Source organism: Tetrao urogallus (genome assembly GCF_951394365.1).
Source record: "Tetrao urogallus genome assembly, chromosome: 4".
Classification (NCBI taxonomy): domain Eukaryota; kingdom Metazoa; phylum Chordata; class Aves; order Galliformes; family Phasianidae; genus Tetrao; species Tetrao urogallus.
In genome coordinates, this window is record NC_136817.1 from 50,355,594 (window position 1) to 50,380,179 (window position 24,586).

At 34.8% G+C, this 24,586-nt stretch overlaps 1 protein-coding gene across 1 annotated transcript in view; it reads left to right on the forward strand.

Moving 5' to 3' along the window:
• Positions 1–24,586, forward strand: part of ARAP2 (ArfGAP with RhoGAP domain, ankyrin repeat and PH domain 2) — a gene marked incomplete at its 3' end in the record, with an annotated part of 110,432 nt that overhangs the window by 41,545 nt on the left and 44,301 nt on the right. Inside the window, exons 9-18 of the mRNA XM_079534466.1 lie at positions 6,229–6,344; positions 7,578–7,782; positions 8,549–8,629; positions 9,259–9,441; positions 11,707–11,881; positions 14,779–14,913; positions 18,787–18,931; positions 21,220–21,322; positions 22,651–22,849; positions 24,365–24,428. Coding sequence (XP_079390592.1) covers positions 6,229–6,344; positions 7,578–7,782; positions 8,549–8,629; positions 9,259–9,441; positions 11,707–11,881; positions 14,779–14,913; positions 18,787–18,931; positions 21,220–21,322; positions 22,651–22,849; positions 24,365–24,428 — 1,406 coding nt within the window. The remainder of the gene's footprint in view (positions 1–6,228; positions 6,345–7,577; positions 7,783–8,548; positions 8,630–9,258; positions 9,442–11,706; positions 11,882–14,778; positions 14,914–18,786; positions 18,932–21,219; positions 21,323–22,650; positions 22,850–24,364; positions 24,429–24,586) is intronic.

Below are 24,586 nucleotides of genomic sequence, written 5' to 3' on the forward strand. Positions count from 1 at the left end.
ATTCCAGCCCATGATGTTTAAATATCATCTAAAATTTATGCCTAAAGACTTTTTCCTGTGTCAAAGAACATAAGTTTCTAAAGATTTGAAAAGCCAGATGACAGGTAAATGGGGTGGCTAAGTGTGGTTTAAAAGTAGAGGAGATCAATATAAACCCATGGAGAGAAGCATTAATATCAAAGCAATTTCTGCTGTACTAGTCACTAATTCTCAGGTTCTGATAATTATTTATATCTTAATTTTCTTATTAAAATGGAAACTTTTTTTTTTCCTCACCTGGTGGAGAAATTAGCCTTTCCTTATAAGCTAGAAAGGCTGAACTCTGTACCTCCAATTAAGGGAGAGAAGGAAGAAAGCTGATTGCTTTATCTGAAGAATTCTAGTTACTGGCTTTTAATCTCTGTGGAGTAATTTGACTGTTTGAAGGGAATCAAGTGCCATGGGTCTAAAATGAAGTATAAGTCTAAATCATGTTAAATTATTAGAGGACTTCTCAGGTCTTTTAGAAGTAAATCTTAGTTTAATTGTCATAAACTTTCTGGTAGCTTCCTCAAAGCAAGCCTGAAGACCTCTTGCAAATGCCAAGAATAGGTTCAAGGAAACATGCAGGGTCATGTTTTGAAACTCCTATCAAAGTCACAGTGATTAAATGTCAAAATCTGTGTATGAAGAGTAGGATAAGGTGGGGTTGCAGATATGGGCGAGCCTTTATAAAATGGGTAGTAGGGTGGTAGAAAATATTGTTTAAGAAAAGTGTGCCTAAATAAACACATATACATGTAAACATGAAGTTTATTTTTCTTGTAGCATTATATTGCATTCCCTACTGTTGTTTGTGTCATAGACATATGTGTGTGTGTACCTCATCTTCTTGTGCAGGGTTATGTACAATCCCAAGCTCTAGCAGCCAAAGACAACAACAAAACAAACCAGGGACCTTGATCTCACTGAAAGAAAATTGCTGTACACTGAGGACACTCAGCTGATGCAGCAGTTTCCAGAAGTGGGGTATTCTCAGCATACACCAGTACTATTTCTGTACTAAAGAGTTCTGTATTTCAGAATGTATTACATACGCACATGCATATATACACATGGTCATTAAATCATGGCAACAATATTCCTTGTGTGTTGTTGCTGCTATCCTTTTAATCCTCTAGCAAAAACCTGAGATGAGAATATATTCTGATATTTCTGATGTAAAAATAATATAGTTAACCTTTAAAATACAACTTGGAGTTATTTCTAAGAACTTTTATGTGACAAGAAAGGGTAAACTTGTAATTATGCTGATTCTTTATTTGTAGTTTTCTGTTGTTTACTTGTTTGATGATCTTTTACCATAGAAAGTGCTTATTTTATTCAACTATATGCACTGTGGAAAAGTTAGATTCGTATAAGTCAGAGCACTCAAAGATAAGAATATAATTGCTGAAAAGTAAAAGGCAAGGAACACCAGCAGCTCTAGATCTTCTATGTTTGGATAAATTTAAATTTGCTCATTTTAGATAACAAGCATGCCAGACCAAGTTTTACTTCTGCAAAAGTGACTGGAAGGGAACACAAAGGATCACATTTTATACTTTCTGGGAAGGGTAGTGATTCTGTAGAAAAGGCCTGCTCTTTGAGGGCCAGAAGAGTAACACCCTGACCTCACTTTTCTATAAGAATTTCATAAGATGCCTAGGCCTGTCTTTTTAAGGCAACATACCAGAAGTTGTAAGTGTTCAGCAACTCTGAAAATTAACTATACTTTAGATGTAGTTGTCTAATTTTATTCATAAATGTGGTTAAGCTTTCATGATCCTTTCATGTATATTTGTGTCTACAAAATGGAACTGGTAATATAGTAGAAAAATAGATTAATTTTAAAACTTCTTGAATCTCACAGAATGGAATCAAAGAAATGTTAATAAAGTCTCCCAATAAAATTTTCCATGAAAAGTGTAGATTTTGCCTATGAAAAGATCATAGATAACAGAAAGCTGTTTAGCTCACTGCCATGCAGTTTATATATGCACTTTAAATGTATCCTAAAAAATTGGGTTATATATTTTTGTAGTTCAGGTACAGCTAGGTTTTCATAGATTTTGTGTATTTCAGACAGGGATGATAATGACATGTTATGATCATTCCTCCTTCAGAAAGGAACAACAGGTTATCAGAAAGCCAGTACTTTCCACATACTTGGCTACATTCCCTGTTAATATTTTCAGTCTGCAGTTTATTGTGCTGTTTAGTGGATACGTTTGATGTATGACTATTTCTAAAAATAAATTTTTATAGAAACTCTTGTAGTTTTTTCAATCTCTGCTCAAATGTATTGAGATGTATCTTAAATGTCTGTATCTATTCTATGTACATTTAAAAAAGAAAAGTTTTCTTTGTGTTTTTTGAATCATAAACTTTTCTTTGTTTGTCAGAAAGTCTTACACAGTTGAATCTTTCTGGAACAATGAGCTTTCAGTGTGTAGGAGTGAAACAATTCGTATTCCAAAAAGATGCAGCTTGGTCTTGCTGCCAGTACATTTTGTATAGTGCTTGAATGGCCCTATTGTCCTCCTGTGCACTCAAAATGAATGAATTTATCTTTCGAAGTGGAGCAGTTCTTTCTTCCCTATACCAATTCCCACTTCTGTGTCTGAAGGAGAGAACAAGACTGCGCTCTTGAAAGCATATAATTCTGAACTGTGAAAATTAGATTCCAGTGTACCTGTCACTCACCAAGCCTGGTTTAAGCCAAGTGGACAGTTACCAAAAAAGTTTGTTTGGACCATTGCAGAAATCACTTCACTTTAACGTACAGATGAAATTGGTTAATTTTCCACCTCCTTCAGTGCTGAAAATCAAATTCCTCACTTCTAATTTCTTAACCTTTCCCACTTCCTCATGCTGCAATTCAGTTCTTACACAGTTGCTGAATTTAAAACGTGGGAATAATTATTTTCAATTGGATTGTTGACTTGGGAGGATTTTTGAGGGGTTTTTGGGAGGGTTGATGTGCCTCCTTAGAGATTTTGGACTCAGTGCATTTAATTTGTGTGCTTGCTATGTTTTGCGCACTTGGGTTCAAGTACAACAGACTTTGCTGTCTCAGTAGTGGCAGTGATTACAGTGAATGTGTGTGTGAGTTCTGATGTCTGCGGAGTGCTTCCTCTTTGCTCAAAGGGTGCTGCTGGGTGCAGCTGGCTGAGTGAAGGCAACAAGTGGGCTGCCCAACTGCCAGAAGGACTGGGATGGTGCTGGCAGCCGGGGTATTGAGCAGAATATGTTGCTCCTGCTCCTTTGACATCCCCACAATTGCAGCTTTGCATAGGATATTGAAAAGAGCTTGAAATAGAATGAACTGAAGGAAACACAAGATAGAGATTTGCAAGATGGAATAGTAAGGAGTAGGTAGATAAGTAAAGTTACTTACTTTCTGCAATGGCAGAATTCATTTCCTCGAAAGGAAATACTTTTTGCATGATTAACAGTTAAGAAATTTATGAAGTATGCTGTGGAGGCCTTAAAGCATGTATTTGTTTAAATTCTTTGAGGATGTGGCTGTCAATGGCTATTAAGTGTGATTGCTTGAATGTAGCTAATTTTTCATGGACTTTCTGAGCTGGAATTCCCTAGATTGCTGGAATCTTATTTGGGAAGATGTGAGTGTACCTTCTCTTATTTACATTCTTTTTATGACCATTGCCAGCAGCAAATGCTTAAAGGGATGCTCTGTTCTAGGTGAACTTTTGATCTGGCTAAATGTTTTGATCCTATTTTAGTCATTGTTTCTTTGTTATTCTTTTCTGTCCTCAGTGAACTAGTCTGGACATAAGAGTATATTAAGCTACTATAAATTATGTTTCCTGGCAATCATTCAGCACTTATTAAATAAAGAATGTGTTGTGATGTTATTAATGTACAAGTGTAGTCTCATTACCTGGACTTTTTAAGGCCAATTATAGACGTAATTGAAACCTGCATCCAATTTACATCTCAGAAGCACAAACCACTTAATTCTAGGAAGCTGAAGGGTTGTTTTTTTATTCATTCTGTGTTGTTTGGTTGATTAAAGACGCTACTATACTTTTCTATTCTCCATCCTTTTTTTTTTTTCTTAACCTTATTTTATGTTTTTGTTTTTCTTGCTGGTCTTGTCCGCTGTTGAATTCATGCTCTAAATGCCCAGCCCTTTCCCATAGAACCAGTCTTTGAGGATGAATTAGAGACTCTGTAGGCTTCACAAAGCTCTCTGGTCTCTTGTTCTCTTCTAAAGCAGATATGTCAGCATCAAAACCATTGTTTTAAAGAAAAACTGCATGAGAGAGGGATGGAAGATTAGGGAGAAGAATAAAAAATGTTGCAGGATATGAGAGTAAAGGAAAAGCAGAAATATCTAAGAAATGATTATGTGAAGAGTGGCTAATCTTGAGTACTTATTGAAAAGTTATTCCTTTTTAATAATTTTTTACACTAAAATGCACGAACTCTTATTTGTGTCTTCTGTTAGATTTAGTCTTACCAGTCATAGCTAAAAATGATATTTTTTATTTGCTCATCCTTGGAAAAGTTGATGAAGTGAAAAGAGTTTTTTGAAGTGTCCTCTCTATGTGAGCTTTAGTACTATTATAAAATTTGAAAATCTCATGAAAAGAAAATTGCTGGTGATGCCAGCTTGGGTAAATTTTTACTAGAGAAACAGCTTCTTCAAAAGCAGGTATCTCTGCTGAAGCTATTCCCCTCCAGTACTTAGGCATTTTTTTTTCAGATCACAGTCAGCTACACGTTATGTGAGAAGTAACAAGGTGAGCGTGTTGCAGATGGTAAGGGGTTGAGTGAGATAGTTTCTGGTTTTGTTTCTGATGCAATTAATGTATCCAAGAATTACGCTAATATTCCTAGAAACCACAGTGTATGGGAACTGCTGAGTCATGGCCTGAACCTCTGATTAATCACCTGAGGTGAGCCATGAGTCAGCCAGAGGAGCACAGGTGAAGGCAATTCACCTGTGCTGCCGGAAGGGGTGGAGCCTGGCTCCACCCCTCTTAGACCTATTTAAGAGCTGGCTACCAGAGGGGAAGGATCTCTTCTGGAGATCGTCTCTCTTGGTGTCTTCTGGTGAGCTCAGCCGAAGGGTAAGCTCTTCCACTTATTCTCTTTTGTGATCATTGTCTACCTTGCTTGATTCTCTTGATTATACTGTGATTACAACATCTTGATATCTGTTGATTAAACAACTATATTGCAATTATAGCATCTTGATTATACACCACAGAATTGTTGAGTTTGGAGGGGGAATTCTGGAAGTCCATTCCCACCCTGTTCCCTGAACAGGTCCACTTCAGTCCTTTGAGGTTGACCAGAATCCAAGTCCTGGTTCCTCCTCATGATCTCCACATGGGGACCTCTCAATGTCTCTGGCAGCCCATGCCAGTGCTTAGCCACTGACGCAGTACAGAAGTGCTACCCGATGGTCAGAAGGAAACTCCTGTGTGTACCCATTGCCTCTTGTGAATTATATGTTAGATGACTGCCACTGGATGACCATGTAAATTAGTTTCAGAAAAAAATACCAGTGATTTCCAAAGTAGATCAGAAATATGTAAATATAGTTCAAAAATGTGTCCATTTAAAAGAGGCTGTGATTTCCTGACTGTTTATTCAAGATTGATTTTTAAGGATGTTGCTTCACAGTGGAAAAAGTAATTGGTTTAAGCTAAACATGCTTAGTATTTCTAAGAATTAGACCACTAGTAAATCCTAGTCCATTTGAGTGGTTGTATAGAACTTTTTTCAAAGACATGCTTGAGATGCTTAGTTCATATAACAAGATTTAAGAGAAAGTTGTAATTGTTTTTCTTAAAATCAGTCTATTTAAAAGTAGTCAAAACTGCTGTTAGTGAAAAGGAAACAGTTTTATAAAAATTATCTCACCACTAAAGTATGATATAAGGTAGATTCTTCCATTTCCATCAGCAATTTCATGTAGTCATTTAACATTTTTTCTTTATTAATAGTTACAGTGCGTTTCTATCAATCAAACAATATAATTTTGGCAACTACAAGGATAATGTTTGAACATAATTTTATATAGATTTATTTAATGAATTAGGAGGAGGCCTGCATGTTGTGGCCAAAATTTGTATGACTCTTCTTGGATGTTTGGACCGCGCTGATTTAATTGTTCTGTACGTGTTTGTTATTGGATAATAAACAATCAAACTTTTATTACCTTTTCCATAGGACTTTAAGACAGGATTTGGTATCACCTTAATCCCTATGAATGTGGCAAATGTAAAACAAGTGGATCGGGCTGCAAAACAAACTTTTGAAATAATTACTCCTTACAAAAGCTTCAGGTAAGATCTTCAATATTGATAATAGTAATATTTTAATATTAAGTTATGTAACTAATGTTATTAATATTGTTAAAGTACAAAATATACAAATAAGTAATATTCTGAAAAATATTGTTTCATATGGTACTAACATAACCCAGTTTAGTGAAAAGATAACATTTTTTTAAGAATGCTCACTTTTTTCTTTCCACCAAATAATGGAAGAATTTTCTTTCCACTATTTAACTTTGTTCTTCATCTGTTATCTCCCTAACTACACATCCAGTGTCTACAAATGCATGTTTTTTTCACTATCTTCTTCTTTTTATGCAAAAGCAGAAGAAAATAAAAACTCACTTTGAAAACTTTCCTTCATCTTTATGATAAACTACAGTAGTGAAATCCTCCTGCATTCATTTAATATTAGGGATTTTATTTTTAATGGAAAGAATTAAGTATGTGCTACCCCTTGTAAAAATCCTCCATTTAAATCAGTGCAAAACTTTCCTTTTGCTGATGCTGTGACTTGTAATGAATTTTTTTAAGAAAATAAAAGTGTATGCTAGCAAAACTTTTTTTTCTTAAATGTGTGGTTTTTCTTTAGTAATGCAGAAGAAGAAGAAATTGCTTTATTCTCTGTGTATATGTTCTCTAGTGTTAATCTTGAGAAAGGTCGCTGAAATGCAAGCAATGTTATTTGATTCTCAGTGGCCTAGAGAACAAGTAAATTAGTCTTGATCAATGATTTGAGTCTGTGGCTAGTTGCTAGATAAGTAGATCTTTGATTTTCTCTAAGCCATCACCATATCTACTATTATTTCTGTTTTACAAAAGGATCAATTTAAAAGGAAGGTAATTTTTGTCTGTTAGGTAACGTCTGCTTTTACTCTTTAGTAACTTTTGTTAGTAAAGTTTATTGAGGTGTTTCTAAGCTTTTTTGAAAAAATCAGACTGTTTGGTATGTGTTGGACTTTTTTTTTAAAAAAAAAAAAACACGTTGAAACTAACTCAGGAGCATAACAAGTGTTATAAAAGCTGTGTAGCTCATGCTAGCAGTGCTTTTATTGATAACAAAACAAAGACTGAGGGAATTTTCACTGGTGAAAACGAAAAATAATTTTTATTTATATGTGTGTAGTGGACTATTTTTTGACAGAGATTTCAGATATAAATGTAATAAATAAGAAACTACAGATTCTGTTTAATTGGGCTTTAAAATAAAGATCAATAATGCAGAAAAGTCAATTGTTTCAGCTTTACAGCAGAATCGGAAAAAGAGAAACAAGACTGGATTGAAGCACTGCAGGAATCGATAGCAGAAACTCTGTCTGATTATGAAGTAGCTGAGAAGATTTGGTTCAATGAATCCAACAGGAGCTGTGCTGACTGTAAAGCTCCCAATCCTGATTGGGCATCCATCAATCTCTGTGTTGTCATTTGTAAGAAGTGTGCAGGTAGAGTAATTAATGAGAGGCTGTGTGGGTTTTACAAAATGTCATATTTGCATATCTGTTTATGTCCTTGAATTGGCTTTTTTATTTTTGAAGTGGCATTCCTTTGGAAGTTTTAATACCAAGTATATCCTTATTCTAAAACACTTTCATGTGTAAATGGCAGTCTGGATGATGATTGGTTTCCCACAGATGAATAATCTTCCACAATTAATGGAAATCAAGACACACTAGCACTTCTTGGGAAATTATTTGTTTTAGCATTGATGCATTCCGAAAGATAACAATTTGCAGTGTATAAATTTGGAGTATTTATTACATCAGGTCATATTTTCACTGCCAATAGAGATAGCATTTTCAGATACTACGTGAAATCTTTTTCTGTCATGTTTTAAATTCAAGTATGTGTGTAAGCTTTGGAGGCAGTGAAGTGCTTTATAACTCCAAAACAAACTTTTCCAAAATATTCTATGTGGAAGAGCCTTTGTTTATTAGTTATTATCAAATATACAAAATTTGTATTTCAAAATTATAACCTGAAGAGGACTATTTCTGTGCCACGTGCAATCCATATCCTTCTCTCTTTTTCCCTCTCACCCCCTTCTTTTCCTTTTTCTGTGCGCTTTTGTGCTTTTCTATCTAAAAATATATATTGTTAAAAAATGATAAATAGATCTGCTTTCATTAAATATATAATTTTTGTAGGTCAGAAGAAGAGTTAACTCAGTTTAAGTGCTTTAGTTAAGTAAAAATGCTGTTGGATTTCTAGGACAGCACCGATCTTTAGGACCAAGAGATTCAAAGGTCAGGAGTTTAAAAATGGATGCCAGCATTTGGAGCAATGAACTAATTGAGGTACGTTGACTTATTCCAACTCTTTCTTAAGTTTTGAGAGGAGCCACATGAATAAGAGTTTTTCACTTTACTTACAAGAAGTTTTAAAGCATACTTGTTAAAATATGCCTCTGTTATTGTAAATCAAATATTTCTGGGAGTACTGTACCTCTTGTGTTATTTGAAATATTTTAAGGACTGTCTGTATCAAGCACCTAGGTTTAGGGATGAGGAAAAGTAACAGGAACACTTCAGGAGAGTTGTCATGATTCGCAATTCTGGTTTAGGGAAGAAGGGAAAGTCACTACCAGGTTAGGTGTTTGGACTGTTTAGAAGTGATGCTTCTAAAGTGAGTTGAGTTATTGCTATTTTCTTTAAAAAAAAGTGCTAATCTTCTCTAACCTTCTACTGGCATTTTCTAATATTTATTGAAGCACTGTAACTAGTTAGCTTTGTTAATTGTGGTACCTATTGCTGGAAAATTATGACATGGGCTTTATTACTAATTTATAGATTAGCACAGTAACTGGGAAAGGATTCCATTTAATCTTATGCAGGCAATTTGCTCTTGTTCAATTTTTTTCCTTAATTTATAGCAGCTGAAAACTATTTAGAATCATTAATGATACTTGTTTTCTCTTTAACTTCAGCTCTTTATCATCATTGGGAATAAGAGAGCAAACACTTTTTGGGCAGGAAATCTTCCTCCGGATGAAGAGCTGCACATGGATGCCCCTGCAGAAAAAAGGATTGCATTCATTACACAAAAATACAAAGAGGGAAAATTCAGGAAAACACCCTTTCCCTACAAAACCAAAGAACAATTGAATAAGGTAACATCAGAATGAATAAGCTCTTACCGTAACTTTTGTAGCAAATTGTATTTGTGTGTGTTTTAGTCATCCTGTTAAACTGCTGAGGAAACAAATTCAAAATCCTGAGGGACAAGCTTCGCAGAGCTGAATAACTCCTACTAGGGAAGCCTTTGCAAGAGTCATTCTGTCACTTATAACTTTTCCAGTTAGTTTGTTGAAGATTATGGTACTTACGTTGTACCTGTAATAAGTACTCCAGAGTGATCAATAAATACACATCTCTATTTCTTTTCCAAATGTGCACTTCAATGATGAAAATTCCCACTACAGTTCTTTAGATTCCTTCTTAACGTTTTTTAATGTATTATGTCTGACATCTATCATTCCAATATGTTAGATGGCTCAGTGTTATCAGCAGTAGCTCATGCACGCTTTCATATTGGCTTGTAGTTAATTGGAAGTGAAATAAGCTAAAATTAATGAAATGATGAAAAATGTGAGTTCTGATGTTTCTTTTTGCACAAATAACACAAGTAAATTGCCTTAAGTGGAAAATGCTGATTATCACTTGTGCACAGCTTTTTGTCCATTTGGCTGACTTGTATTGTCTACTGATCTCAATCATGACTGCTTAAGGTTTTTGAATATGAGGGAGTTAAAAATGCATGTATTTTACAGAGCTAATTCATACAATTACGTATTAGCGAAATTGTCTTAGAATATACAGAGACTGTGGGGAGCCGATATCATTTGAAGGCTATTGTGCTTTGAGCTAGTAAGAGTGGTGAGGCACTGGAACAGGTTGCCTAGTGTATTGGTTGATACCCTGTCCATGGAGACTTTCAAGGCAAGGCTGGATCAGGCCTCGGGCAAGCTGATTTTTAGCTGTGTATTCCTGTTCATTGCGGGGGAGTTGGACTAGATGGCCTTCAGAGGTCCCTTTCAACTCAAAGGATTCTATCATACCACGAAATAGAAGCGTCTCACATTAAAAAAAAAAATAAAAATATTGCAGCAAAAACATGTTAGTGGAGTTATTATATATAAGAAGTCAAAGCAAAGGTATTTGAAATCCTGCCACCTTTGAAAAGCATCTAGTCAAAATATATAATCATCTCACTGTGTATTTTGAATTCAGGTTTTCTGCATTTCATGGGAATCAGGAAATATTTTTAGCCTTTATGGGGAACTATTTGTCTTCAAAAAATAAAACATTTGGATTGATTATTACTATTAACTTATAGCCTTTATACAAGACTTTTGTATTGTAACTGCTGGCTACAGGAAGTAGAAATAGCTCTTTGTGGTTTGCAAGCTTGATTTTTTTTTTTCTTAAGTCTTTTTTGGTGTAGAAGTGTCTATTTCACCATTTAACTACTGGGAAATGTAATGGTGGAACTCTCTATAGAGACATGAAATTACCATGTAATAAGTAGTCACCATAAGTAACTATGGAACTTCTACTGAACTATCTGCCATATTATCTTTTGCCTACTAAATACTATGTGTTTATTAGAGTAGCTGAATTTTAGGACATTTGTATTTTGAGCAACTTTCTTAATCATTTCAGGAAAGTTCGTCCATTAGCAAAGTAATTTAAATAAATTTTAAATTGTAGAAATTTTTATTGAGTAGATTGCTGTAATTGCAAAAGTACTGCTGGATTTAAGGTTTTGGGACATCTCAGAAGGAAAAAAAAAAAGATTTCTGTAAGTTTTTCTGTCTTCATGCATAGGAAAAAGAACTTTATGTTGTAGGATGTGATTAAATCTTTAAATCTAGAAGATCATCAAGTCTAAAGATACCTTTAGGAATGATAGCTTTACTGACTGTGACTTTGACTTTGAAAAACTACTCATGATTTCAGCCTGCTTCCTTCTAATAGCGTACAAGAATTAAATCTAGTTTCTTTGGTTGAACTTTTGAGGTCTGGAATAAGTAGTTTTCCTTAGTAGTTTAGTACGTGAAGAAAAATGAGGAGAGAGAAAGGATTTTTCATATAAACAAATAATGAATTGTCCCCACCGTTGTATTAATTCATGTTAGCATGCCCTAAGAAAACAAGTGGCAGCAAAAGTTTGCAAGACTTGGGGTGATGTTTTTCTTCTTTGTTGCTTTGTAGACCATAATTCATGATTTCTGCTGATTCCCAATGTTTATGAAACTGGAAAATGAGGATGATCTATATTGAATGTGAAAGAATTTTTACCTAAATAACAAGTATTTGTTGCCTCTAACTTTCTACTTTTAAACATTCTACTTATTTTCCTTCTGTGTGATAAGGCCCTGTGTGCTGCTGTAGTTAAGCAAGATGTGCTAGAAACTCTGATGCTGCTGTTCAGTGGGGCTGATGTAATGTGTGCTACTGGTGATCCTGTTTACAGTACTCCATACTTATTAGCTAAGAAAGCTGGACAAAGACTGCAAATGGAATTCCTCTACCATAATAAGTTCTCAGGTAAGATATTTTCTCTCTGAGTAAACAGGAAGGGAAAAAATTAGAAAAAGAATGGTGTTGAGTTGAGCAATAATGGTATAGGGGAGGAAGCAACATGACATTAATTGTATTTTAGCAGACTGCATATGTAAATTGTGTATGTTACTTTCATTTTTCTTGGACATCAACTTTAGTTATTAAAAAGATAATAGTCTACAGTGGTTCATACCACTTACGCTTATTTATAATACAGCAGAAAAACATCATCTGCTTTGTATTATTAAGCTTTAACAAGAAGAATGGGTACATAGAATAAATTTTAAAAAAAGAATTAGAAGTATTTATCAGGCTTTTTTTTTCTTACAAGTTATTTCTGTTGATGTCTGCCTTTACTGTGCACAGTCCTACAACTCTCCTCTTTAGCTTGTCATAGAATCTATCCTAGAAAACTACCCTTTTTCAGGTTATAACTGCAGCTATAGCATGTAGAACACAGTAAACATTGGCCTTGGATGTCAGCAGGTCAGATCTCCGTGACTTTTTCCAGGCACTTGAAATATTCTTAAAATATAGTTCTAGTGAATCAGTTTTTGGTACCCATAAAATCAATTTTTTGTATGGATGTGCCTGGACTTCCCTTTTTGAAAGATTTTCCAGTACCTGTAGCAGTCTGGGAATGAATGTTCACACACAGATTTGTACCGAAAAAAGTTAGCTATGCTAATTCAGCAGGAACTTCAGACATACTCTCCATTGTCTCATGAAACTCTGCAAACTAGCACTTGATAGGCTGAACTCAAATTCTTTTTTAGTGAATGAAAAAGGCAGAGAAGTTTAGCAGAAAATAGACTGTGTTGTGTTCCAGCTTCTCCTCAGATATCAAAGGTCTTGGGAAAGCTGAACTTAGATTCTGAGCTATGCTCAATTTGGTGCTGTGTGTCCGGTTGCATTCAACGTATGAACTTTCACAATTACGTATTCACAAGCAGCTCACTGCCCAATTGGCCTTGTCACTTTTAAACGGGTTCTCACAATCAGTCTTGAGGAATTTGACCGTGTCCAGTGAGGACTACTATGCCTAGGTTATTGAGTAGTGCAGTTCATTAAAACAACAGATTCTTTTGGATTGCCAGAGATAAGATTACTTGTGTGCAAAGTATGTGAGATTAACCACAAGAATAGAGATAATGCAGCCAGCCACAAATGCATTAAATCATGGAAAAGCTGTATAAGGATTTCTAAGTTTCCTGAGGGAAAATCTTGGGATAACAGTGTGAGAATCTTACCCAGTAGGCATCCCTACAAGGAAATAGGAAGAGAGGCTCAATCTGTTGAGTGAGAAACCTAGAATCCAGCAGTGTCCTTCTGACTTGTCTGTGATGATATTTTCCCCTAAATTCCTCCTCTCTTAAACCATTGTTATACTGCATGACATTTTTTTGATGGAAAAGTGGAAAACTGATAGCTCAGGGCTAGCTCGGGAAAACAAGATCATAGAATCATAGAATGGGTTGAAAAGGACCACAATGATCATCTAGTTTCAACCCCCCTGCTATATGCAGAGTCTCCAACCACCAGACCAGGCTGGCCTTGAATGCCTCCAGGGATGGGGCATCCACAACCTCCTTGGGCAACCTGTTTCAGTGCGTCACCACTGTGACTACCTTCACAGATGTGAAGATAATTAATCAGTTTGAATAGTATCCCCATTCCTGCAGGATGATCGCAGGGGTTGGCCACAGTACCTCCACACCACTCCACACTCTGTGTTGTTTCTTTCTTACGATATCAGCATTTCCTGTTTGCTAATAATTGGGTTTTTGGATCTTATATTACTTAGGGAACTATCATAGTATGAATTATCTACCACATCTGGTGGCTTACCTCCTCTCGAGAGGAGAACCTTTCAGTAAGTTATCTCTAGTAAAGTAAATATTCTACCTATTCCACCCTGAGAATTTTGTCACTTAAAAATCACAATATTTAGCAGAAACTAGGGAGGTCACATGCAGCCTTGTTATTAGGGGCTCTCAGGCAGCTCACTGTTTATGGGTTAAGATGATTGACTGATAGTTATTAATAGTATTATGCAGAACAGTGTTATCAGATCTGAATAAGACCTTAGGCATAAAAGCCATACTAGAGGAGAAAGTTGAGGGTAAGAAGGAGCATACTTTCACAGCATGAAATGCTGGAAGAACTTGGAGCTTTCCAGAGCAAATGAGGTGCCTTGAACCCAAATTTTGTCAGAAATGCCAGGCATTTTTTTCCTAGGTCATTGAGCTCAATCACTATTCACCACACAAACACACAGATACGGTGGGTTTTGGAGTGGTGGTGTTGTGTTTTTTTTTTTCCTGTATGTGTGGTTGTTTTTTTTTCCCCTAGTTAAGCTGTACAATTGCCCTAAGGCTATAGAAAGAAGTTTGCTTCTTTTGGCTTTGTGTTTTCTACTTGCAATCTTTTAGCCAAGGCAGTATTGCTGTGTGGTGGAGCTGGTGTTTGTTCCTTCTCTTCAGAGAAAGGATGTCATGACAGAATCCCAGTGATTCTCTGAATCATCATCTGTTTGTGGTGAACTTCTAGACAAGCCCTCAAGAGAAACAGTTCCCTTCTGTTCAAGTATGTTACAGTAAGGTGTGAAATCTAGCATGGTAAACTAGAAAACCATATTTTGGTTATGTTGACAAGCAGTGGTAGACAATGGTAATGTGGTAACTGAAGTAAACTATTTTTGATGAATACATAAGAATTTTCCTTTAATTATAAAAATAGAAAAATTACAATATACATCTGTTCTGAAGCAAGGAGCTTATGGAGCAAATGTGTATCTGTAGTTATGCAGGTACGTGGAGAAGTAGTTATAACTGATAGTAGAGGAAGTTCTATATTTTGTTTACTCTTTTGTCTTTTAATAGATTTCCCAAACTTTGATACCAGTTTTGAAAGCGGCTTCTCTGAAGATTCTTCGCATTCCACTTTTCTATGTGAATTTCTATACAAAGTTTCTTCTAATTCAACCAAGCTTCTTACAGAGAAGAAATTAAAAGAAGGTATTTCACTTGTACTTTATGCATTTGAATAATACATGAATATGCACAATATAGATTAATTTGGTACTTTTCAACATCTTGCATTGCTTTAAAAAAGATAAAATGTCTTTGACTTCCCATATCCTCTTTTGATTTCATGGACTTTTGTCAGATAAAGAAAATCCTGATTGTCTTCATGTCTTTGTACAGTGCTTGACAGAGGAAATTAAACTAATGAATAATTATTCAGTTAACAATTATTGATAAATAAAAGTATTTACAAATACTTCTCACTTGAATTACACCTAGGAGGATGCTGCTAGCTGACAAAGTATTTTCCATTTGAAATTATAATATTCCTGAAATAATCTCAAAAGCATTCCTATATTTTCAGTAAGTTCAATTGAATAACTGAGATATAGCTCAAGCTTACAAATTTCAAAAAGGATCCCAAGTGGAAATGAGCAAATCTTAAAAAAATAAAATAAATTATAACAGATTAAGCTTTGTGGTTTGGAAATTTGTGCTTTAGCATAGTACATATCATCAACAATCATATTCTTATAGGACTATTATTGAGAGAGACAGAGTGACAGGTAATTTTTCCCCTTTTTAAATTTCTGTATTTTTTTTCCATCTCAATAAACAAGTTGTCTGCTTTTAAAATATGAGCTAGTTCCTGATTTAAACTTATTCCTGAGAAAATCTTGATTAAATATTTCTGTATGCCAATATCCATATTCTGATGGTTTTATGTTTTTATGATCCTTAGTGGAGATTAGGCACACACACAACTCCCACTTAAATACACTTTTGAAGTATCTACCTGTTAATGTTGGTCCTAATAGTCAAAAGTATTGGCTGGTCATCAGCACTAATTCTCAGCCAAGGCATTCAAACAGTTATTGGTAAAGACATCAGACAAGAGCCCTGGGCTGCTGCTGGAAAGGACTTTCTTGTGGATTGCTCTGAAACTGGTCTGAGTTTATCCAGGGAAGAAAGGAATTAACCACCAACCTCTTGTATTCACTGCAGCTTGTGTATTATACATATATGCATATGTATATATATAGGTGGGCTCTGAAAGTAATGCCTTCTATTTATTTCTGTGGAAACCACAACAGATACAAAGAGCACAATAACACTTTTTGATGGAGCCAACCCTCAATTACAAAACATTGTTGCTAGGAAAATGTTGCCCCTGCAGTTCATCTTTCATCGTGTCAGTGGATGCCATTTTATTAGCATGGAAGAATTCAGAAGTGCCGTATATTTGCTTCATATGCACTTCCTTGTCAGACACCATTTTGTCAGATTGTTCCCCAGATTGCCATCTGTCAAATGGCAACAAAATTTAATGGATTGTTATATAGGTGGGAAGGTTCAAGCTCTACTGCCATATCACGAACATCTGCCTCTGATATCATGGGCCAACATAGTAGGATAGGAAGCATTACTTTTTGAGCAGGCATGGTTATACGTATGCTTTCATCATTTAAAAACAAGCAAACTGGGAAAAACAGTACTGGGAAGAGCGAAGAATAGGTACAAGGTAATGCTGCTGGTGTCTCTTCAAACACAGTAGAATATTAGAAGTGCAGTTTAAGTTTGTAAGCAGACAGATTTAAGAGTATGTGTAAATGCTCACAGAATGTCTTACATTGTGCTTGTTGGGGAGATGTTGTAGGAGTGCAGAAGTCAGCTTCACTAGCAGGGTAACATAAAATTTAAGAAACAATGGAATTTTGTCAGTCTTCAGAAATGAGATTGCTTTCAGACCATGTAGTCTATTACTTATCAGTTCACTTAGCACTTTAATAAGGCTAACAACAACAACTAAGAAAATTACAGTTTTGAATTAGAAACTGCTCTTCTCTGAGGACTCTAATATTCTTCAGCCATGTGTAAGAAGTATTATGACTTTTTAAGAACAATTTACAACATAAAACTTACAATTTTTTTCCCCATTGACCTGATTTTATTTCATTCAAGGGCTGTGTTCTACCTTTATAGAATCTGATTAACATGAAATAATCTATAATGTGCATATCCCAAGTTATTGGGAGTAGATATGTGTGCTTATATATATACCTTTGTATACATTTTGTATACAAACATAAACTACATATTTAGTACATATAGTACTACATACTACTACTTGAAATTTTATTACTTACTATCTTCAGGAAATGATTTGATGGTTATCATAAAAAATGTGTAAGAGATAAAGTTCGAGTTCTCTCTTTGGCCAATAGATATTCAAATGAGAAATTATCTCCCCTTCCCCCCCCCAGAAAAAAAAAGTTCCATCTGGTCAGTGTTATAGAAAGGAGCCCATCAGCTGAAGCAGCTGTGATTTGTTGCTAACTGAATTCTAACTGGGCCAGAGAGAGATCATTGGATCACTTGCTCTTAACTGGGGATTAGATTACTTGTCTAATTTTGTCTAATTTCCCCCCGACATCCAACCTAAATCTTCCCTCCCTCCACTTCAAACCATTTCCCCTTGTCCTGCAGTTATCTACCCTTTCAAAGAGTTGATCCTCTCCTGTTTGTAGGCTCCCTTTAGGTACTGAAAGTCTGTAATTAGGTCACATTTCAGCCTTCTTTTCTCCAAGCCCATCTCCCTCAGCCTGTCTTCATAGGGGAGGTGCTCCAGTCCCCTGGAAACACAGTATATTTGTGGGGAGAAAGTTATTGATAGTTAACACCTGTTAATGATCAGCAGGAAGAAAGCTCATTGCTGCTATTCTAATGCAATATATCATAAAAAAAAGATGGTGTTTGATCTGAGTTTAATTTTTCTGCTTCTGTTTTTCATGAAAAAGTTTTAATGGAGTTCTGTTAAAAGCCATAGTATTCTAAAGTTATTCTTGAAGGTTGTGATAGTTTAGTCAGTGTTGAAGCAGTGAGCCATTTTGTAGAGTGGGCACACTTTGGGGTAGGAAATGGAGGAAAATAATCAAACTCTTCAAGTATTATGCTCAGCTCCTGTAAACATATATGTCTTCAAATACCTTGTTCTTTTGTATTTGGATGTCTATTTAGATAGAATATGGATGGAACTAGATAGAAACTAGAACGATATCCAGTAAAAGATAAGAAAACAATATTCAGATACTTCTAAAAATATGCATGACTCACAGAAAATAACATAAAAAATGAATTGGGTGAAATACCAGACTTGCTCAGCATCTGTGTATTATCATATGTTGAAAACACTGAGTAATTAGCATTCTGTTAACTACAGTGTTGTTTAAATGAATTTAACCTTGCCATGTACATGTAAGAATAACAACAACAGAAATCTTCAACACATTCTAATATGAACATGCAATCCTGAAACAGCTATAACTACCACTTGTCTATGATATTTCCATTTATCTACCCCAGTATTTAGGCATAAATTCTGTACAATTTCATTATTATTTGACACTTGAGCCTGTAATAGAGGAGAATTGAGTTCAGCTGCAGATGTATCTTGAAAAGGTTGTTCAATTAGTTTGTTTCTTCTTCAGTTTGACATCTTACTCTATTTTGGTTGCATATGTTTAAAAATATTTTTGACAATGTTGAATAACATAGTGTCTTTGTTTTTCTCGTAGTGTACGATGGATGTAATTTCTATCATGTATGACACTTTTTAAGTTTTGTAGTATAATATTTAAAAATACTTTCTTAAACTACCATATGCTAGATTTTCTCTATGTTAAATAGTATCAGTTGACTCAAACCTTGAATTCCTTGCTCACTGAAATCAATGAAACTGAAATTTCAACATAAATGTCTTAATGTTACAACAGAGCCATGTGTCCTGTAAGGCAACTTCTGCAGAAGGAGGTAATTTGTTTCTTATTAAACCAACTGACTTATCTATTATTTCTTTAACCACAGATTGCAACAAAAGATGGTGCACTTTGGAAAGTGGCTTTCTCAGCTACTATGAAAATGATAAAGCTACCACTCCTAATGGTATGCTTGACATCAACGAAGTTATCTGTCTTGTAGTGCACAATTCGGATTACTTTTTAAACAGAGGGTATGTTCCAAAGTTAATAATTCAGCAAATAAACATTTCCAAAATTCTATTATAGGTGTCAGTGCCTATCGTTTTGTTCCTGAATTTTGAACATGCAATTTTGAAAAAAAAAAAAGCTGAATTATTTTATATTGCCTTCAAGAAGTAAGTGATAAGTTATATTTGTGTTTGGTGTTTGCTGTTGGTGTTTTTTTGTTTGTTTGTTTGTTTATTTTTTTAAGGTGATATAATGAAAATACTAGGGTAATCTTAAAAAGGCATCGTAAGTCAGATATGTCTATTTCTTACTGAAACTGAAATGCATGTTCTTAGCACTTATAAAATGGCATGATAAACTGAAAAATTAACACTCATTTCTATTTCTAGGACTGACCTCAAGTGAAAACTTTTGCTTTGCTTGCTTCTGATAATAACACATTTGATTAGAGTTCTCCATAATCTTTTTAATTTTGATCTGTGAACCTTCGAATCCTGTTCCTTGTTCTGTAGTTGAGGACAACAGTGTAGCTGTTGAACGCTGAGTTAGTTTGAAGACATCTTTTCTTTGTCTCACTTTTCTCTTATATTCTTACACCTCCACTTGGTATATTAAAACCTCACATAGAGTTTCATCTAAGTGTGAGTTGCATCTCGGTGATTGTTGATTTCTTTTAGATAATGTGTTTGTTGAAACAAACACTTCAGTCTGTACTTTGGATCTGTCTAAAAAAATCCATAACACTTCTTTTGAAATTTGTCTCTGTGTGTATTGTTGTAAAATAACATCTTTGTATAGTGTAATACTGTGGTATTTGTAGCTACAAAGCAGAAATGTCTGGGGAAAAAAAAAAAGAAAAAAAGTCTGTTCATTAAGTTTCTAGAAAGTATAAAGGAAAGAAAGAGCCTTACCCACTACAGAGTCCAGAAAGGAAAGAGTGAAAAATGATGATGCCTCAAAATACAATGAAATAATGAAATATAATGGAAATAGTATTCACTAATATATTAGCCTTATGGTATCTGGAAAAAAACAAAAAAAAAAAAACAAAAAAACTTTTTTTTTCTGCAATGGAATATAATGTATTTCTTGCAACATCTGCAAATGGTTCTGCTTCAGAATATTATCTAAATTAAAAACTTATTGGCAGAATACTTCAAGGGAATGACTAATCTCCTTATGTGCTTTATCAGAGATTGAGTAGTGTTTTAGGAGAAGCTTCCCTAAGTTTGATATTTTTGTGTAGTGAAATATTCTGTCCTTAAAATGGCTATTCTACTTGTCACAACGAAGTCCTTACTTATAATTTCTGAAGTACTCATTGAGGATGAAATAACTGATCCATGTTCAGTTTTCCAGATTTAGACAATCCTCAGTCTCCATTGAAAGGAGATAGCGTGCTTAATCTTTTTGGGTTCTAGGGCATGGTCATACAGAAAATCACACTAAAATGGCAAAACTTAGGGTCAGTCTTCAACATAAATAAAGATCTACAAAACGTTGCTTTTCAAATTTCGCCTGATTTCAAATGGACTGCTTTTTTAAAAAGTTAAATATTTGATAGTTGAAATTGAAAAAGCAGGGTCAATCCACTTAAATAGTTTTAAATTTTTTTAAGAGCTACAGTACCTCCAAGGACTAGGACTAGTCACAAACATGACAGAACCAAACCGGTTCTGGTGTTGGTGGAAGCAGGTGGTACAAGGGCTGTCAGTTGCTGTGTATGTCATCTCTGGAACTTTTGGTGAATGATAGGAAAAGCCTCTTCGTGAGGAGGTTGGTTGCAAAGAGAAACAGGTTGCCAAAAGAAACAGGAGAGTCTCCGTTCTTGAAGGTTTTCAGTGCTTGGCTAGACAAAGCTTGGTTTATAATTAGTGGTAGTTCCACTTAGATCGGGAGACTAGAACAAATGATATCTAGAAGAACGTGTCAACCAACATTTCTGATTCTGTGACAAGTTGTTTAAAACTTCCTGTTCAGTGCCTTGATCTGCTTAAACTTGGATGTTCCGAAACCATTACAATGGCATACTTTCTGAGATTGCGTGCAATTTAAAAAATGAAGTATTGCCCCTGAATTTTAATGTCTGTATTTATACATTTTTATTGATTTCAGAATTGCAGAAAAAAATGTTATGGAGTAGCCTTTAAACAAATAATCTGTTAATTATCTTGGTTGTATTTGTAAGATTGGAGGAGAAATTATTCCATTCCATAGCTGTGTAACAATGGAACAGTAGAGAAATTGAGTTTGCATATGTCTACAGTTATGAAGACTAAATACTGTTACTTTTTTCCCCTACTTGCTTTAGAGACATCTTTACCTTTGAAATCTATTTAATGTCAGAACGTGTTTTTCTGTTTGGAGCTGAAACTGCGTATTCACAAAGAAAATGGACTTGGGCAATAGCTAAGGTAATACTGATAATCATCTTTTCCAGTTAGGTCCAGAGCCTTTGCACGACTACTAAAATGGCTTTGATAGCTTAAAATCCTCTGAGAAGCCATTCTTGGTGAATACAAGGGGTGCTGGTGGATAACAGGCTGACTGTGAGCCAGCAGTGTGCCCCTGTGACCAAGATGGCCAATGGTATCCTTGGGTACTTTAAAAAGAGAGTGGCCAGCAGATTGAGGGATGTGATCCTCTGCCTCTAAGCTGTCTTTATGAGATCACCTCTAGAATATTGTACCCACTTCTGGACTCCACATTTCACAAAAGACAAGAATCTCCCAGAAAGAGTCCAGCAGGGGGCCATGGAGATTATAAAAGGCCTGGAGCATCCTCCTGTCTGACGAAAAGCTGATTAACCTGTGTCTGTTCAACCTGGGGAATAGAAGGCTGAGATGGGATCTGATAAATGTTAATAAATATCTGAAGGGAAATGAAAGACAAAATGGATGAGGTCAGGATCTTCTCAATGGTGGGTAGAGATAAGGCAAGGAGTAATGGCCTAAAACTTGAGCATAGAAAGTTCCATGTTAATATGTGGAAGACCTTCATTACAGCAAAGGTGATGGAGCTCTGGAACAGGTTGCCCAGAGAGGTTATGGAATCTCCTTCCAAGGAGATATTCAAGACCCATCTGGAAACTATCTGTGCAACCTATTTAAGGTACCTGCTTTAGTACAGGTGTTGACCTTGATGATCATTTGAGGTCCATTCCAATCTCTGCAATTCTGTGTAATACTGCTTTATCTCATGTGCAACAGTTTCCTATGAAACAGGAAAGAATACTTCTGTGATTTAACATTTGAAACAAGATAGTACAATAAAATGAAAACAAGAATTGAAACAGTATTTTAATGTTGACCTTAAAAATATGTTAATAGTTTTCTATTATGACAGATGCTATATGAAATTATTTAAGTTATTCGTAGTTCATAGCAATTCTGTTCTTTTGTTTTCTGAAACACAACTCACAAAGCAACACTGTATGTGATATAGCACCAAATGGTAAGTCATATTACCTGTTAAAACAGTTATAGTTTGAAAACAAAAAATATTTGAATTGTGTAGTGTGAATGGAGAAAAATCTGCTATACTTAATATTAAAACTTAAATTTAACATATATAAAGATTTGAGTGATAAATCTGATAAGTTTTATTTTTTTGCAGCTTTTGTCTTTTAGCCTTACAGGTTTGCAATGTCTGGGTTTTTTTTTTTTTTTTTTTTTTTTTTTTTTTTTTAGGGGAAGAGGTTGGTTGTTTTTCTAAATCTAACTCACCCTGTCTCGTTTGCTAGCATTTTGTTCCCCCTGTAGCTGAATGCTTATTAGAGAGGGACTGTGACCTGATTGGCCAGCTGTACTACAAAGATTGCCATAACCTGGATCAGTGGAGAAAAGGCTGGTTTGCTATAGAAAAGTCAAGCCTTCATTTTTGTCTTGAAATGGAGAGTGCTCAAGAAGATTCCATATATCTAAGGAGGCTACAAGAACTAAGTAAGAATTTTGGTTATCATCTAGAATGCAGGAAATACTCTACTGTTAAGGATATAGCCATTACATTTTAAAATCACAAACACTGCTGATCTCATTGACCATCCCTTTGCATGAGCTAAATGCTCTCTGAACTCCTGTCTAAACATAGTGTAAATCATGCTCTGTCTTGGTTGTGTTTTCCCCTATTTCGTGTAGTTGCAGCATTGCAACTTAGTTCCAGCATTTTCTTTCTTATAATGGTACAGGATTGAATAATAATATATGACCTTTTGGGATTATTGTCTCATATTTTTGGCACTGCAGAAATGTTAACTGCAGAACATGTTCTTGAGATGATTGACAAGCTTAGTTTAAAATACTCAAATGTACTGGAAAAAATTATAATTCTCTAGGAGAAATGTTTCACAGACTAATAGATTTTTTTCTGATACTAAAAATATTCCTTTCTTCATATCATGATGTGGAGTAGATAAGACTACTTACGCAAATGGTCTTTTTGTATCAGTATCTGTAATGTTTTGAATCTTGTTTAAGCATATCTGCCCTACTTGTTTTTATATTGAGCAAGGTAGTGCTCCTTGCTATATTATAAAGGAAACTAAAAATAAACTGAGATTTTATGATGAAGTAACATAGACAAGGGAGGTAATTTAACTTTTTACTGATGGTGCTCTTTGCTAATGCTGTGAGACTATGGAATGTTTTTACCGGAAATTTCCTAAATGTCATTGGGTTTTCTATTGTTGATTTACTGCCACCTTATATTTACCGTAAATAATGCCACAAGAGTGGTTTTTAATCAGGAATACTGTTGTGACTCTATCTATCTTTTAAAATTTGTGAATATTTTTATCTTGATTTGGAATTAAAAGTTTAGGCAGTATAGTGCACTATAGCATAGTGCATGGTACAGCTTTACAAGCTCTGTTATTGAAAACTACCCAGATGTTATTTCTATTATGGATAATGAAGATCTTTTTACAATGTTTGGATGTAGTTGTTTTTGTTTGTTTGTTTTTAAACAGAAATAGCATAAAACTCAATGACTCGATGATCTCTGGAGGTCCCTTCCAACCCCTACAATTCTGTGATTCTGTGAAAACAATGTAAAAAAGAGTGATAGTGATTTTCATGGTGTACTTGAATTTCCTCTAAGATATTTTATTATAAATATCTACAAAGATTCATATAAATTAATGGGTTTAAAAGTCCAGTTTTCTTTTGAATCACATCCCATAAAATTTGTCTTGACAAATTTAATTTCAATATAGATGTTTTCACGTTTAAAAAGTCCATCTTAACCTGTTTTAACTGCTCTCTATATTACTTTTTTTTGTAAACTTTATTGTATTGTGTTTTTTGTGGAATTTTGTTCTGGTTATCAAGTAGCATTTTATATTTGATGCATTTAAGTATTTTATGCACCTTTTGTCACCAAAGATAATTCTGAAAGCACATCTGTTGTTGTCTATATATTTTATTTGTATATCATATGAATGTGTAATTGGTTTTCAGCAATCAGTAGCATGATGCAAAATGGAGAAAAAATAGATGTCCTGCTGCTTGTTGAAAAAGGAAGGTAAGGTCCCCAAAGTAGCTTTGGCCTACTTTTTTTTAATCAATATTTTAGAATTCTTGTTAATCAGTCACGGAGCTTTCTTCACTTGTTGCTAGAATGAGTGAATTTGAAGATTTTTAGAGGATAGAAAGTGTGCATTAACTACATTTCATGTTCAT